We start from the raw sequence: 17762 nt of genomic DNA, 5'->3' as shown, positions 1-17762 counted from the left end.
AGATAACGAGAAAGGAAATCAATATTAAATAATCTTTCATTTTATAAAATTAAATGAGCAAATTTAAGAAAATTTGCAAAAGTTGCATAGAACTTATTTCAAATTATTCGTTCAATTTTTTTTTTTTTAATCGGTTAAAACGAAAAAAGTAAATGATAAAAAGTAAGTATAAAATGAATCTGGAAAAAAAAAAGTTATGAAAAATATAGACAATATTTGTAATTTACATATCAAGATACATATCATTTTCTCCTCGCTTTCTCTCATGTATTTACAGATATATATATATATATATATATATATATATATATATATATATATATATATATATATATATATATATATATATATATATATATATATATATAATTTACACATTTATAAATGTATCTGTGTATATAAAACAGAAGTGGCATGACGCTTCTGAGTTTTATGAGTTTATTGTAAGTTTTATGAGTTTATTACAACTCTGTAATATAGAAGAATATTGCTTAATAGTTTATTTCAATAACTGGAAAAAATACTTTTAAAAGCTTTTTGATGATTTTTATTATTCGCTTCATTCATTGTATCAGATTTTGTTGCAATTGTAATCAGGTTTTGTTGCAATTTTTTGTTAATAATTAAGGAAGTAAAAATAAAGTTAAAGTTACTTATATTATTTACCTTTTTCCGCTTCTGGTTAATTTATTTTTTAGGCGGAATACCACATTAGATAAAGCAAAAACGTAAAAATTCCAATCAAGTCATTTGTTTTTTATTTAAGAATCATTAAGATTAAACGTTATTTAACCAATCTAAATTTAGCAAACTCAACATACTTGATGTATTGTAATAAAATTATATCGTGACTTACCTAATGTATAATACAAATTTGTTTTTCAGAAAAAACAGTAAAAATTAAATAAAACAGTTCGTACGAACTAACCAAAGTGCTGTTTACTATACTATTCATGAACCTCGTGTATAAATCTGATAAAAACGAAGATTCGTCTTTTGAAAATCAGATGTGGTGATTTGCTGCAAATTGATGTCTATATTATTCGCTCAAGTTGTTTTGATGATGGCGTTTGGCACACAATATCTTATGTTTAAAACCATGTACATTTCACTAAGCTTAATTTTTCTTTTGAATTCAACTAGAGCAACAAAAAAAGGCTGTAAGAAAGTATGCGAAGGAGAACTTGATTCATTAAAGGTAAATTTTTTATTCAAACATAACTTTATTACAATTTTTTGTAAAAAAATAAAAAAAATTAGGATAGAAGAAAATAAAATAGAAGAATTATGAAATCATTTAAATACAACATCATGGAAGAAATAAAGCAATAAATTAAATCATTTAATGGCTTGCAGTGTTTTGCTCAAAAGTTTTATTGAATAGCTCTTTTTTTTCTTCAAAAAGTTTGTGGGGGATGGATCCAATTAACATCCATAACGAGAGATTCAGTTAAAATTCACTTATACATATACATATAGATATAAATATATATCTAAAAATTTATATATAACTTATACATCTAAAAATTTATATTAGCATAAATCATTATTTTGTTTTAAGTTTTGACTTCAGAAAAACAAATGTCTTCAGAGTAATTTTAGAACTCCAAAACAAAACATTGTTTCCGGTAAATTTTAAGAAAATTATTAATCTCGTTCCGTCAAAAATTTAAGCCAAAAAAACAAAACAATTTAAATTGTGCATGTTTCTAAGCTGCTATATAAGCATCGCGTTATTTGAAGAAAGAATGGCAACATCAAAAGTCATACAATTATTATTATTATTTTTTTTTTTTTGCAAAGTTATTGAAGATACGGTGGTAATAGTTTTTTAACCGAAAATAGCTGGTATAAAAATTAATTTGGACATTAGCAACTATTTAAAAAATTAAAAACAAAACAACACACCTATCATTAAAGCCTTTTTATTTCAAAGTCAAGCTATCAATGAAGAAATCAAAATTATTTGACATTAAAATAAAAACAAAAACAAGAAAGGAAGAAACGAAAATGGCGACTTGAAAATGTTAAATGTTCTTAAGTTATTAAAAAATTTTAAGTTCTGAAACAAAATATCTAAAGCAAAATTCATTTTGACGGTGAATATTAGAGATTATATAATATTTTTAATTGTCCTTATGATAAAATTGATATATAAGCAATATTAGATGTTATATATTTTTGAGTCTTTTTTTTTTTTTTGGGGGGGGGGGGGGGGATTAACTTTTTTAAGGATGATTTTTAAGTTTCATAAATTTGTTATAAAATAAATTTTTTTCAAACTCATTCTAACTTGTTTTTTCAAACTTCTGATTTTCTAGCTTTCTATTTGTTAGTGGTAAGAATTGTTTTCTCCGCGGATATTCTGTATATTTCTGCATAATTACTCCAAAGGAGTGTGCATTTAAAGATTATTACATAATTACTCCAAAGGAGTATATTTCTGCATAATTACTCCAAAGGAGTGTGTATTTAAAGAAGTCTTATAGGACTATGAAGTTTTACATGTCTGTCACTTATGTAAATGACACTATAAACTTGTGAAAATGTCTACAAAAGTTATTAACTTCATAAATTATTTTGTCGATGTAAATAATGTACCCGGATAACAAATATGTGTTTATCTAATTTATACATTTTTAAGCCAAGAAATAGTTCTTTTTTGTGTGTTTTTTAAAAGTGGAAATAGTTGAAACGCTTTTGAAAGCGAGCTTCTACCAAATAAAAACATTCTAAACATTAGGAAAACAGTTGCAAAAAAAATTACACATACATACACGCACAAATCTTTGGTCCATGGTGCATTCTAAAGCATGTCGCGGTCGAAAGCATCACGGAATGTTTTAGAATATTTGGTAACGTTTAACCTAGATCTTGGGGACCATTTTTGACCAAGTTTTAATTGTATCATTTTTATCTAATCAATTTTGACCAAACTTTAGCACGTAGTGATTGTGAATGTGATAAAGTTGAGCGAAGGAATAAAAAAGTCACTATTTACCGTAAAATACTGTATCTAATAGGCAGTTATTCTTAATAAAATGTGAGAAAACATACTTGCAGAAAATCAAAATAGATAAGCTGAAAAACATCATAAGAAAATCTAAAATATAACTATTGCAAAATATACGCATAAGGGTAAAAAATTTAATCTTTATACATTGCGTTACAATTTTAGTAAATTAGGATAACAAACGTAATTTATCCCTTCAAACCGTGTCCCGCATATTTTTTTCTTTTTCATTGATCGAATAAAATATCTAAAACAATACAAATCAAACATGAAGTATTTAATCAAAAAACAAAGACTTTTATAGCGGTAGATTTGCTCAGTTCTCCTTGTTAAGATAAGAAATGGTTGTTATATACGAAAATTTGTTTGTCTATACTCTAGCCACGGCTTCTTTTTTTGCATCGTTCGAAGACTTTTATACACAAACAAGTTGTAGGAAAGAAATCGACGACATAACTAATATTAAAAAAATATTAAAAGCTTTCTTTATCGTAAAAAGGTAAAAATATTAAGACAGATATTCACGGCTTCAAAGTTAAAAGAAGCTAAAATGGATGTGGCATAATATGTGATTTATTACGCAAATTATAAAGGTTTAGCATCAATTAAAAGGCAGGAATCGATATGACTTGTGTAAATAATTTTTCTTCTTCAACAATGCAATGTTTCATAAATAATATTTCCGTAGAGGAAGGTGTTGAAAGTGATCAACTACATAAAAGTTTCAGGCTTTCTCTCAATAATTTTATTGATTTAACTACTTGCCCTAGATAATAATAAAGAAATCAACAGACCAGATCTAAAGTTCAACATTTAAAAGGTTTTTTTTAAAAACATTATAAACAATAATGTAACCATATAAAATAAATTACATCCAAAAAATCATGTAAAATAAAAAAAAAAGAAATAATTTATTTGATGGAAAGTTACATAATTATTTTATTATTGTTATTAATTTTAATATTATTTTAATGGGACGCTTCGATAGTATTGTACAACCGTCTTTAGTTGACGTCTCTAAAAAAGATATGGTTTGAAACGTGTTAACTTATTTGTATATTAATGTTCATCTTCGAGTAATAAAAACTTGTTCTGCTCTGTGGAGATAAAAATATTCTCTCTGCAAAACATTATAATCACATATTACTATATTACATGTTATTTTATAGTAAATATTTCTATAAAGATTTCATAGAAAGATTTTTGCATTAACTATTTATGTCTAATAAATAATACAAATGACACTTTATTAAAAGCAGCTTTACGATTACGACATTTAATTAACAGCAGATAGCTCGTGAATATTTAAAAAAAACGAAAAAAATCATACTATTTTTTTACAAAAAATTCGGTACATAAATATTAATTTTTTTATTAAGTTATTAACATAGTTGTGTAGTATAATTTAAATTTAAATAATAAAGCATTGGGTTTCTATAAATTTAAAAAGTTTTTCTTAATTGCTCCTCCTTCTCTACCTTCCGAACCCCCCTCCCTCCCAAACCCTCTTAATTTTATTTTTTTTAAGACAGTTGTCAAAAATATAATTTACAATTTGGATCAAATGGGATTTGACTTTAAATTATTTTTGGATTCAAAAGGGTATTAAAAGTCGTTAGAAATTTTAAAATTTATTAAAAATAGCATAATAGAGTCGAATATACCCTTTTAAATTCGTATCCAAATAGTCTGATATAAATTTGAAATTAAAAAAGGGACATATTTGCTTATGGTTAACTACTACTTAGCTCTATTGAACGAAATCAATTAATATAAATCAACAACTGTAAAACGTATTTTACAATAGTAATATAAATTTCGTAATGAAAAAAAAAAGAAATTATTGTCATTGAGCAAATTAAAATGAAGTAATCATTTAACAATAAAATCTTTAATCCATTTACAGTTATGTATAATTGAATTAGAAAGCTTTCCTAATCTTTAGTGTTAACTAGCGAACGTTTAATATGGTTTATCGTCAAAAAAAACGTTTGGTGTGCGACGTTAACATATTATTAAGTATATCTTCAGCAAAAATAAATAAGACATAGAAAACTAATGTAGTATTTTTGAACATTATTTACATGTAAAGCAGAAGAAAAAATAAATATCGAGAGAAATGCTTTTTTTAATACTTTTAATAACTTTACCCTATGCATACGATGCTAGAAATATTTTTGAGAAAAGTTGGACTGACCAATCTGAAGTTGTAGATCTTCGAAAAATTAGAAACTCGGAAAAAAATAAAAACATAAGTCGTGATCGTATTAACTTTAAAGTAAGAAAAAATTGTTTTTTTAAATGTAGCATTTTGTTAAATAAATGAATAATTTTGATAAATGAATTTTTATAATCGTTGTTTTTTTGCAATTATCGACCATTCTAAAACGCTTTTTTTTTTTCAATTTATGTGATTTAATTTTATAATAATAATATCTCCCCTTTTTTTTCTCAGCAACAAGTAAAAAATTTGGAAGAAAAAATCGAACGATTAATACGAAATTCCAAGGATAAAAGTTTTGAAAACGTGAGAACGTTAATTTTTTTTTTGTTTAATTAAATTGTAAATATGAATGAAGTCGAATTTTTTATCATTATTAACTTTACTAACTTTTAGGTGAAAGCTGGGACGGTTTCTGTTAAATTGCCTGTATGCACAGCTGGTGAATATATAACATCAGACGGAACGAATCTATATTGCATGCGTTTAGGTTACATTTATTTTTACATTACATCTATTTCATTATCCTAATATTTGATTATTTAAAGTGATGTATGTATATATAATATGTATCTAGCATTTTATGTATAGATTTATTTTTATTTAGGCAACTTGGGTAAGCCAATTGATAAAACCGTTTCAACAAAAGAAGCCAGCGACAAAAATAAAGAATTAATAATAAAACCGGATGGTAAATAAAAAAAGACTTGTAATCTTAAATGAAATACTGTTGTTAAGTTATCTTATTATTGTCGTTTTTATTACTGAGATTTATATTCGTCTAGTGCCGGAATTTATATCAAAAGTACCTCGGTTTTACGAGACTCGCAAAATACAGTCTTTATATGCAGATACATGGGACTTGCATTCTTTTCAGTGGCAAGGAAACACCTACCTTGGCGTTTCTCAGTTGAGTGGAAAAACATTTACACTTTTTGAATGGGCAGAAAATGCGTAAGAGTTTTTATTTTTTGTTTTTTGACATGTTTTCCTTGACATTAGTGAGAAATCTTCTTATTTTTTTTTTTTTTTTTTTAAGAAAAAAAAAACGTCAACCTATAAGATTTTTAAAAAAAAATTTTTTAAAGCACTGATAATGCGTCAACCGTTACTTTTGCGTTTCTATAGAAGAAACAAGTTAATTTACTTTGATAAATCCCTAAAATTAGAAGAAATCTTATCTATAAGTTGTGGTTTTCTAAGGTTAAACTTAAGTTATTATTATTATTAAGCTTTATTGACAACTCTTTAATGTGTCAAAAAATATATCAATAATAAATTAAAATATTTAGTTATTGAATTTAATATTTGTACGCATATATAATTAAATGTGCAAAATAGAATTTATCAAATTCAATTAATCTTTATTGTATATTTATAGTAGACTATTCAATTTGTTAATTAGTATTAAATTTATTTACTTAGATTTGTTGAAAAGTCTATATTAACAGTTCCACTTGCTCGCAAGTGGACCTCGTTTGAATGGATGGGAGAACTCTATATCGTAATTGCTTGCAACGCAATGCAAAGTAACAACGCTCCTGGATATTCATTCATTTACAAAATGTCTTCTTCATATAACAAAGACATTCAACTCTTCCAAAGACTTGAAATAGCTACGGCATTTAGTGTAACAACAATTCAACAAGATGGACATATTTTCATTGCATTTGTTTCAATATATGGTCGCACTTCTTCTATATTTACTTGGAAATCTGGTGCTTTTGTTGAACATAGCAAGATTGAAGTTACTGGAACTGATATTGAAGCATTTCATATTGGAAATCGTGCTTTTCTGTCCGTTGTTGGTAGGTTTTTATATTAAACTACGTTTTTGCTTTTCAACGCGCTTTGTATTACACAAATAAAGGCCATGTAAGATCTTTATTATAATAATGCAATTTGTGTCACACGCTTAAATATTGCAGATCTTAACTAATAACCGTAACTGATAACCGGAAATGTCGTAATATAACCAGAAAATCTATTCTCTAGAGTATTAATAAAGATATAACAATTTATTTATTATTAATTTTTTTTTTTTTCTGCATCATTTAAATTCACAAGGTTCAAATTTAGAAAAATATAAAAAAATTTTAACTAATCATTTTATAAAAAGCGAGACGAGTTTTGTGTTTTTATTAAATTATGCTACTCTAGTATTTAAACAATAATGACTGTATCTCAACAATTATGTATAGCAATTGGCCATTTTTTATTATTCAGTTGTGTTTTGATACATTTAGATTCCTAAAATGCTCTAAATGTTATTCATTTAGAGCATTTGTCTTGAGACATGCTCCAAATGTTATTCGTATTATGAATAACATTCAGAGCATTTTAGGAGTCTGGATATATGAAAATACTACTGAAACAATAATAAAAAAATTGGTTTTATTCTCCTAAATAACCTCTCATAATGGCGGTGTCTAATTCAGAATGTGATTTTTATTATTTTCTTGAACTTATAAACTTGAAAACTAAAATGTTTGCAACTACACATTATAATTTCTCCTTATAATCGTTTTTTAGGCACAACAAGTAAAGATAACTTTACATATTTGTACGAGTATATAGAGGGAAACTTTGTTCCATTTAAAAATCTTTTGATGGAAATTAGACCATATGGTTTGACTTATGTTAAAGCAGGAAAAGAGCATTTTTTGGCTGTTGCTCAATTCGATTTAGCTTTTTCAGTTATTTTTAAATGGAATGGAAAGGAATTTGAAGAATGGCAAAAAGTGGAATCGTGCAAGGTATTTGTAAATAATAACTTGTTTCATATTTTATTAAAATATTAAAATAATAGAATTGAACGCAATGACTTTTAATTTGATTTATATTTTTGATTTTCATACCCTTTCTTTTTTATTCTATTTAGGCTAGAGACTTTGCGACAACTACAATTAGCAACAAGTATGGGAATTATACTTACTTAGCTGTTATAAACTATGATTGTAACCCAGTTATTTATGTGTATGACGATATTAGAACTACATTTGTAAAACTTCAAAAAACAGAATCAAATTGGTCAAGGGACATGGAGTTTCTTCGTATGCCAAATAACGAAGTGTACTTGGCCGTTGCTGCGAATCAAGAAACAACAGTATATACTGGTTCCACGACGTGATATTAAAGTATTAATGTATAATGAAGAAAATCTGAAATGATTATTTCCAGATTGAGATCAGAATAAACCTCATGTAGCGTGTTCACGAAACCATGAGTACTCGCGACAAAAGTATTCAAAATCAGATGGAAAAAAACAAAATCATTATAAAACGGAAAGCATAAACGCTAAAGCATTTACATATCTTTTCAAAGATTGTAAAAGCGTTAAACTCGTTATGGGTGCTCTCATATTGAGGGCGGTAATTTTAAAGAGAATTTTAGCTAATATGATCTCCATTAAGATACGCTTGTAAATATATTAGACTTCTAATGATTTTAAGCTGAGCTTTTTATTGTCTAACCATATATTTAAATATAGGATGTCTTAATGACATCAACATATTTCTTTTAAAAAAATAAGAAGTGTATGTAAAAAGAAAAAAGAAAAATATTGTTTTTTTCATGCCTTTTACTAAAGATTTTATAAAATATCCTTTTTATTGTTATTTACCCATCATGATCGTTTTGCAATCGCACGCGCATGCACGTTTAGACGATTACTCGACATAATTACAAGCTTATTAAAGATATGTTGGACGATTTATATAAATTATTCACAATTTTAGATTTATAACTTTTTTTTAGTTAAAATTTTCTATGCGGAGTTGCTGTTTGGTTTGATTATCAAGGTAACTGATTAAGGTAATTGAGCACCTTTTAAGTCTTTTAGGAGTTTTTGAGATAAAACTAATATCAAGAAGTTTTAATGTAGTATATTTTGCTATCTTGGAAACATTAAAACAAAAAGTTTACAGGACATCCTCTGCAAAATGAATCAATGAGCACGTTAGAAGAATATGAAATTTTTATAACTTGTTAGGCTTAGATTTGATGTTAAAAAAGTTTTCTACTTGAAGTATTTACGATATTTCTTAGGTAATATACACTTTGCAAAACAAACAAAAGAATTCACAGATTTTGAAAAATGAAAAAAGTATTTTATATATTATGATGAAAAGACATTTGATTTTTTTTGATCGCATTTTTTTTTTTTTACTAAAAATGTTTAAAAAAATTTGATAATCGCCCTCTTGTTTTTTAGTCTATAAGTTGTAAAACACTAAAGATAATAAAAAACAGTTCGAGTATGTAAAGTTACATCCAAATCACTTCGGCTTCCGTTGCTTCTTTATTTCTTTAGCAACGAAAGACTTTATTGCCGACAATTATTTTAATATTGTCAATACTCCTACATTGATGAATAAAAACACTCTTACTGAATCCTCTACTTACTTAAATTCTTTGATGCCTTTATGTTTTCTCAACTCAAATAGTTTACAGTTTTTCAAGTCTTTTGTTAACCTATTTCTTGCTCTTTAACAATATTATTTATTTTCTGGTAGCTCCCAACTTGAATAGTGTTTACTTGCGACCTTGTTGGGTGTAAATTAGTTTTAAGAAAAAGCTTAACAGAAATGTAAAAACATTTAAAACTTGACATTTATCAACAGATTGAGGTCTTAAACAAAAAAAAGATGAACAAAAAAACCTCAAAAAACAAAAAACTTTGGTAAAGTAAATTGTAGATTACATTGTCACAAATTTTTTAGCACAGTGCATTGTGCTAAAAAAGCTAATCAATAGTCAACCAAGTTTGGTTCAGATTGACATTATAGATAAGCAACGTTCTCTCTTAAAACCATCAACTTACATTTTTTAGCTAGAGTATAAGTAAAAGTTATTTTAAGTGAACTTAGAATTAGTGGTAAGTTTGTAGAGGTTGTTCTACAAATAACTGTTTTGTTATTGCTTGAACAACTTATTTTTTGATAAAAATCTTTTGACAATTTGTGAATTAATAAGGTAGCTGCTACTCCCTATTTAAAACCTGAGATAATAGATGCCCTTGGACATGAATCGTGTAAAATTCTTTCAGTACACAAGTACATAAGAGTAAGTTTCATTAATTCTTTTCTTCACAAGAAAAATGTTGTTGGTTTAGTACACTTGTACTTAATTTGTGTAATACAAATTTTTCAAAACTTTAAGTTTTTTATAATCTCGATTTTGGAAAAATATTTTAACAATAAATTAGGTGTTGTATTATACAAATTTAGAAGAACTTTTAGCGCTCTGCTGCGTCTTTCTAATATAAAAGTCTTTTTAGCAAATCAAAAAACATAAAGAATGCGGGAGATAAAATGTTCTGGATTCTGAAACAGTTGATTTGACATTGATAGTTTCACAATTGTTTCAATATATTCAAATCCATGACATCTAGATGAGATCTTAGTTATTTAGTTTTTAAATTCATATCATCTAGATGAGATCTTAGTTATTTAGTTTTAAATCCATGTCATCTAGATGAGATCTTAGTTATTTAACTTTTAAATCCACGACATCTAGATGAGATCTTAGTTATTTAGTTTTTAAATCCATGACATCTAGATGAGATCTTAGTTATTTAATTTTTAAATCCATGACATCTAGATGAGATCTTAGTTATTTAATTTTTAAATTAGTCTTCTTAACCAAAATTTACATTTTCCTCAACACTAATCAAGTTTTAGTATTTAACTAATTGAATTAATTCTCATTATTTTATTATTTTGTTTTTATTATTGTTTTTGTTGTTGTTGTTGTTGTTGTTGTTGTTGTTGTTTATGTTATTGTTGTTGCTGCTGTCAATATATTTTAGAGGAGATAGCAACAATAGTTATAAGACCTTATACTTACTTTTAAAAAAGAGTGTATTTTATGTAGTAAGTTTTAACATCTTGTAAATTATTATACAAAAAATGCGCAAATCAATTGAATCAGGTTTGGTTGGAAAATTTTGTTTCGTAATAATATTTTGTATAATGACATTTTTGGTTTGGTTGAACAAATCCTTAACTATCGAGATCCTCCAACAAATGATTATATGATCAAAGTAGGCATTGATGAAGGTGGTGGGTTTCTCAAGGTTTGTTTGAATATATTGGATAGCCAAAAAGAACAAACAAAGCATAAGTTTTTCTATTCAAAAGGTGCATCTTCTCAATCGACTCAGGAGCGAAGAAATTCAAGATCTTGGAAATTATTGAGTTTGTGAAAAAAATCTTATGAGAATTTGAAGCAAATTTTAGAGTTACTTCGTCATTAAAGTGTTGCCTTTACTGCAATTGTGGACATGAAACTTGCAAATGCTTTTTTTGGATTAGGCTCAGCTGCATTCACATATCCCTGCCTTTGCACTGTGGGCCAGAATTCACTTTTACTGGACAAAATTCATAACTAATTTAATATTAGGGCTATATTGACTAAAAGTAGGATGAGTAATAATATGATGTCTGCGCTTCTTATGAAGGTGTTATTTTTTTAATTCGTTGCTATGTATACTAAATTTCGGATAGCAAAAATCTAGTTTTGGTATTTGCAGATATTTTTACGAGTGCTATGTTTACCAAACTTTTTATAAGTACCAATATGAGGTCGCGCTTTTTAAAAACGTGAATATATTTTTTATTTAGTTGCTATGGATACCTAATTTTGCTTAACAGCAACTAACTTTTATTAGTTGCATATGTTTTATTTGAGCTATGTACACTATTTAGCACTTGTTTTATTATGAGACCCTTGCTTGTGAAAAGCAAAACTTATTTAAGTTTAGTATGATTAACTAGTGTTATTACACGTGTTATTACAAGTTGTTAGATAAACTTGTTTTCCTGTAGGAAAAAATTGTATTCTAGCTTAATTAATTAGTTTTTCTAATTAGCAGATTTTACGAGCGTCGACAGAATTTTTAAAATTTGTATGTTTGTATTGTTCCCATGCATTCACAATCATCAAAAATTATTGACAATGTAATCTATAAGTAGTACAAGCTTAGCAAACAATAATTCACAAGAATTTGAAGTTGACAAAGTTGCAACTTTTCTTTGTTTTTAATGACGATTCTTGAAATGATAATTTAGGTCTGCCGAGTTGTTTATTTTTACTATCCTTCATTAATGTGGTATTAAAATCATTTTCAAGCCAAGCTGAATTCTTTATAATAAACCTTGCACCGGTTAGTTTACTTTGAATCCTTCTCTTAACATAATCAAAATAAATAAACGAAAGACTGTTGAGTCAAATAAATTAAAAAATTTTGCTTCTTGTGACACTCATGAAGCCTTAATAAAAACAGCATTTCAACATCTAAAATAAATAGCCACAACCAAAGCAACCAAAATAGATTATTAAATCAATTTGGTTTGACAAGCGCTAAATAAATAAGAACAAAATTTAAATTAGGATATATATATATATATATTATTGTTCAGTAATACATTTTGTATGACTAAGACCGTATTATATGTTTTCCACGTTTTTTAAAATTTTGTGCAAATAAAAATTTTTAAGCGCAATTACAGATTTTTTGTTAGGTAAAAGAGTTCAAACGTAAAAGAAAACCTAAGTGGCGCCTAGTGGCAGCCAGATTTATGAAATTATTAAAGCAAACATATATAAGCTTTAAAATATCTGAGTATAAAAGCAAGATGTAGCAATAAAAAAAATATATTGTCAATTAAAAGCAAAAGTTCGACAATAAAATATAACAAATTAAGCATATTTAAATTTGTTATAAATATGTTAATTACATACCAATTTTAGTCTAACAACTTTTAAAATCTAGATAATATATAGAGTTATAATATAATATTTTAAAAAGCGCAATATTTTATGTAAATTTTATTTATATCCATCGATTTTTAAACAACATTTTTCTCTTTATAATTTTTTTTTTCTAATTTACATTTGCGTCTACTACAACCACAGCATTAGTATATTCATTAAAACTTTAAGTGTATATAAACGGTTTTATAATGTCTTTATATAGGTTCTACACCATTTAGGCATCAAAATTCTGATTTTGGTTTTTATACTTTTGTCAAGTCACTGGCCCACTGTGCTTTGGTGTAAAACTTCAAAGAAAAATTTTGGAAACCAAGAAATGACAGGGCAATCGAGGACACTTGGGTGGATTAGATCCAATGTCAATAATTATCAGAAAGATCTCAGTGTTCATTCAAAAAAATTGAAGCTCTCGGCAGCAAGCAACAAACTAAGAATCTACAGGCTAACAATCTATGGAGGAGAATTCAATGGAAAAAAATGTAGGCATCTTTTAAATGTAGGCATCTTTTAAATGCTGGGGTTCCTGAAAAATTACTTGCAAATGCCAAAATTGGAAATGAAGAAGAAAACCTTCTTTCTGTATTTAAAACATTAGATGCAGTTAGACAAACAAGCTTTGGAAATATCCTAATTTACTCTTATACAGATTCTATACATTTTTTTGAGAAAGCATACAAAGCCCTTGGAATTTCAATTACTCCTAAAGTTTATGCTGTAATCAAGAACATATCTGAGTTTATTTACAATCAGGCTGAAAAGCATGATATTACCCAGCAAAGACTTCTTCCAACTCTACGGAAAGTTTTTTCAAGAATTCTTGGGTTTTGGAGTGAGCAAGCATCCAAATTAGTTCATTCAGATTTCAGCAAGCTATGGGAAACAGGTGCTTACAAACGAATTTTGGGTCATCCAGAATACAACAAAAAACTAAAGAATTGTGTAATTAGGTATTTCTCAAGGTATCTCTAAAAGTAGATAGTAAAAAAACTAGTCAAAATGTTTAACTTCGTTAAACCTAAAGAACCCTGTAAAGAAGATAATTACAAATTTCACAATTTTGATGAAAAGAATATTGAAAAATGAAACCCTTTTTATTTAAAAATGTTCTATTCTATAGTTTATTAATATGAAAAATAGCTTTAATAATTTGAAGAAGAAAAAAACAAACATTGTAAAGTTTCTGAGGAAAATTTTTTTCACCTTATTGGCAATTCCATGCCTATCTGAGAATGGTTATTTCAAAGTTTCATTTTTTCCCTGAAGTATCCATAATAATAAACCGCCATTTAAAATAACATGAGTTTTATTGTTAAAAATTTATTTTGAACAGGTGTTTATTAAATATTTATAAAATAACTATAAAATTTTAAAAAATAGGAGACATTTTTAGATGTCTTATCTTTCCGAAAACGTTTACTTTAGGTTGATTTAAACAGTCTTAAACTTTATGTGCTTGCCCTAGAATGAACTAACACTTTTTTAAAATTTCAATAATGTTATCTGTAAAAAAAAATAGTCATTTCTACAAGTTTTCTATTTACTAAAATTTTTGTTTAAAATTATTGTTAAACAAAATTGTTTTTGTTTCGTAATAATATTTTTAAAGAGACAATGTAAATGTCTTAAACTAAACCTGATAATGCTAACCGAACGACGAGCAAGAGGAGATCTAGTTGAACAGTACAAAATCAACAGCAAATTCGACATAGTTAACTTTGCGGTCCCTCAGAGTGAACCAAACTCAGCTTTTTAAAAGTTACTGTTTTTGAGCTCGAAGACGCACTAAAAAACTCAAAGAACAACTTGTTTGAAATTGCGCGAAAAGGATCAATTTCCTCAACAATAGTGTAGTCAAACCATGAAACGCTTTAATACAAAACGCGATGAGTTCAACTAATCTAAATAACTCCAAACTATAACTATCTTTATTATAACACCTTTGAATAACTAGCTACTGTATTTTCATCACAGAACGGCCTGACGTGCCACTCTTCATCATTACTTGTAAATTTTATTTGTTATGAATAAAATTAATTAGATTTTAAAATGTAATAATTTTAGTAAAATGCTAGTTGAAATTATTATATTTTAAAGGTTTAACAATTTTTGAAGTTCGAAGACTTTAGTGTAAATGTAATTATTATGCTGTTTCCATTTGATGTTCTCGTCAATAAAAAAGAAACTCTAAATACTTTTCTCATCGAAGCAATCTTGATTACGGTAACTTGATTAGTAAAAAAGTGACTGAAAGGTTAAGATTCGGTTTTGTTTTTGTTACATTTAAAACAATCAGATAGATTTTGCTGTTATCTATTCATGATTTAAAGGATCTGGTAATTATCATTATTAGAGAGATAATAAGTAGATTATCATCTGCAAACACGATACTTAAATAATTTGAGACTTTATATAAATCGTTTAACTAAATTAAGGACATGAGTGGCTCTAAAACAGAACATTGCGGAACAAATTATAAACAATAGCTATAATTTTGTATTTACTTAAAGAGATTACATATATATATATATATATATATATATATATATATATATATATATATATATATATATATATATATATATATATATATATATATATATATATATATATATATTTACCGAAAAAAAATATCGTAATAACAGAGTTATTACGATAATAATCGAGACGAATTACTTTTGTACCGAAGTATTATTCACATGCTGAGTAGGAGGAGCTGGGATAGGAAACTGCAATCTTTTTGTACGGACACAATTTTGACATTATACTTACCACATCGTAACCAAACCTCATTTGGTAAATTTTATTTAGTAAATTTTTTTTATTTTTTTATTTAGTAAGCATTTGATTATTTTATTTAGTAAATTTTTGAATATTTTATTGAATAACACCTAAACTAATTTTGATGGGAAGTTCAAAACTTTTTTTGGTTATATAATTAGCGCCGTTACTGCTCATTATAGATTATATGATATTATAGATTTTTTATATTACATTATATATATACTATTTTTATATTATATTATATAAATATAATAGCTTTTTATTATATATAATATTATAGATTTTTAAGCTAACAATTTTCTATTTGATATTGTAAATGCCGGTATAATTTTTTATCTAAAATAAAATATATCAAAAACAAGTTAATTATTAAAACTTTCAATATTATTAATATTATTAATCAATTAATAAAATAGATATTGAATATCAATATTATCAAATAAAAGTATTGAAAATATTTTTGTTTGATATTATTGGTATTCTAACCGTAAAAATATCTATTTTAATTTTAATGTTATACTAAATTATACGATATTAAATTATTTACAATCTTATACTAATTTTTGTTCTTCATTTTAAGAACCATTCGCATTAACTAACCACTGTTATTACCGCAACTTTTCAACAACTCGTTTTTATGCAATTCTGTGATGACATCAAGCTGTAGAAATGTCACTGTATAATAATTGGTACATCGCATCATACTATAAAGAATTATCTATTTAAGAACAATTTAATTGCGTTGGCGTTACACTCGTTTTTAATAAACTTTACATATATATATATTTTTGTGGACAAAAAACCTTTTTGTTCAATTGAAAATCGATTTTAACAAACGTTTCCATAGATACAGCAGTTAAATAGTTCATAACATTTTAAGTTTACATATTGTAAAAGAGTATTGTGATCAATGTTTTAAAATGTTTTAGCCATAGTAAAAATATCTTAGCAACAATCAAAATATCTTAGCAACAGTAATATTTTAGCAGCAGTAAAAATAAATTATTTCCAAAAGAAATCAATTTTTTCTTATTTTTTATATTTTTTTATATGCATTTGAGTTTGCTTTTATCGTATTTTACCAAAAACCCGTAATCGTGATCATTAAAAAATACCAGGCTCAAATGACTTAAGGCCAGTTCTTATATTTATGATAGTTTGACGGGCCTTCTACAAAACACATGACAAACTAACTGCTTTTCAAAAGTAGTTGCGTGAAGTGAATATAATACATAGCAAAAATTGAACAATATTTAAAAAATTATTATTTACGACTATGTTAAGGCTTGCATATTTTAAATAAAAGTTTAATATTTCATAAAATAGACAGTAAAAATGTTAAGCACTCCTTTTCTAATAATCCGTCATCTGAAAAACATTAATGATATATTTCTATCATTGTTCTGTGCATTGAATTAGAGGGTCAGCCTGGACATTCGATGCTTTGTCATTTTTTAAAACTACAGACATTATATATAGTTATATATATATATATATATATATATATATATATATAGATATATATATATATATATATATATATATATATATATATATATATATATTCTTCTTCTTCTTTCGGCATTTCCCGTTTAGGGGTCGCCACAGCAGATCAAACTTCCTCCATTTAGCCCTGTCATGAGTGTCCTCCAGTGACACACCAGCCACTCTCATATCCTCCACCACTGCATCCATAAACCTCCTCTTAGGTCTATCTCTCCTCCTCTTACCTGGAAGTTCCATCCCCAAAACCTTCCTGCCAATATAGCTCTCCTGTATCTTCTGTACATGTCTAAACCATCTCAACCTCGACACTCTAACTTTATCTCCAAAACATGCTACATGTGGTGATCCTCTAATAAACTCATTTCTGATCCTATCCTTCTTCTATTTGTCACTCCAAATGAGAATCTTAACATCTTCATCTCCATCACTTCTCCCTCACTTGTCTCTTTGTCAGTACCACTGTCT

At 26.5% G+C, this 17762-nt stretch overlaps 1 protein-coding gene across 2 annotated transcripts; it reads left to right on the top strand.

Moving 5' to 3' along the window:
• The first annotated feature begins 766 nt into the window (after positions 1 to 766).
• On the top strand, positions 767 to 8808 carry LOC100205183 (uncharacterized). 2 transcript variants are annotated; one of them, XM_065802830.1, is made up of 8 exons: positions 767 to 1198; positions 5469 to 5540; positions 5631 to 5724; positions 5842 to 5925; positions 6020 to 6188; positions 6660 to 7042; positions 7767 to 7990; positions 8116 to 8808. In XM_065802830.1, exons 1-8 carry the CDS (start codon positions 1031 to 1033, stop codon positions 8362 to 8364), a joined length of 1443 nt encoding a protein of 480 aa, XP_065658902.1. In that variant the 5' UTR covers positions 767 to 1030; the 3' UTR covers positions 8365 to 8808. The 2 variants fall into 2 exon arrangements, with proteins under 2 accessions (XP_065658902.1, XP_065658901.1); XM_065802829.1 differs by lacking the exon at positions 767 to 1198 and adding an exon at positions 4551 to 5291.
• Positions 8809 to 17762: the final 8954 nt, after the last annotated feature.

This window comes from Hydra vulgaris, chromosome 08, assembly GCF_038396675.1.
Source record: "Hydra vulgaris chromosome 08, alternate assembly HydraT2T_AEP".
Lineage (NCBI taxonomy): Eukaryota > Metazoa > Cnidaria > Hydrozoa > Anthoathecata > Hydridae > Hydra > Hydra vulgaris.
This window is presented reverse-complemented; position numbering and strand designations above follow the sequence as displayed.

Bases quoted from the DNA above. Each gene is read 5' to 3' on its own strand.
- LOC100205183 (XM_065802830.1), top strand. From the start codon at position 1,031: ATGTCTATATTATTCGCTCAAGTTGTTTTGATGATGGCGTTTGGCACA. The intron at 1,199-5,468 runs GTAAATTTTTTA...TTTTTTTCTCAG, and splicing joins GAGAACTTGATTCATTAAAG to CAACAAGTAAAAAATTTGGA. The intron at 5,926-6,019 runs GTAAATAAAAAA...ATATTCGTCTAG, and splicing joins ATTAATAATAAAACCGGATG to TGCCGGAATTTATATCAAAA.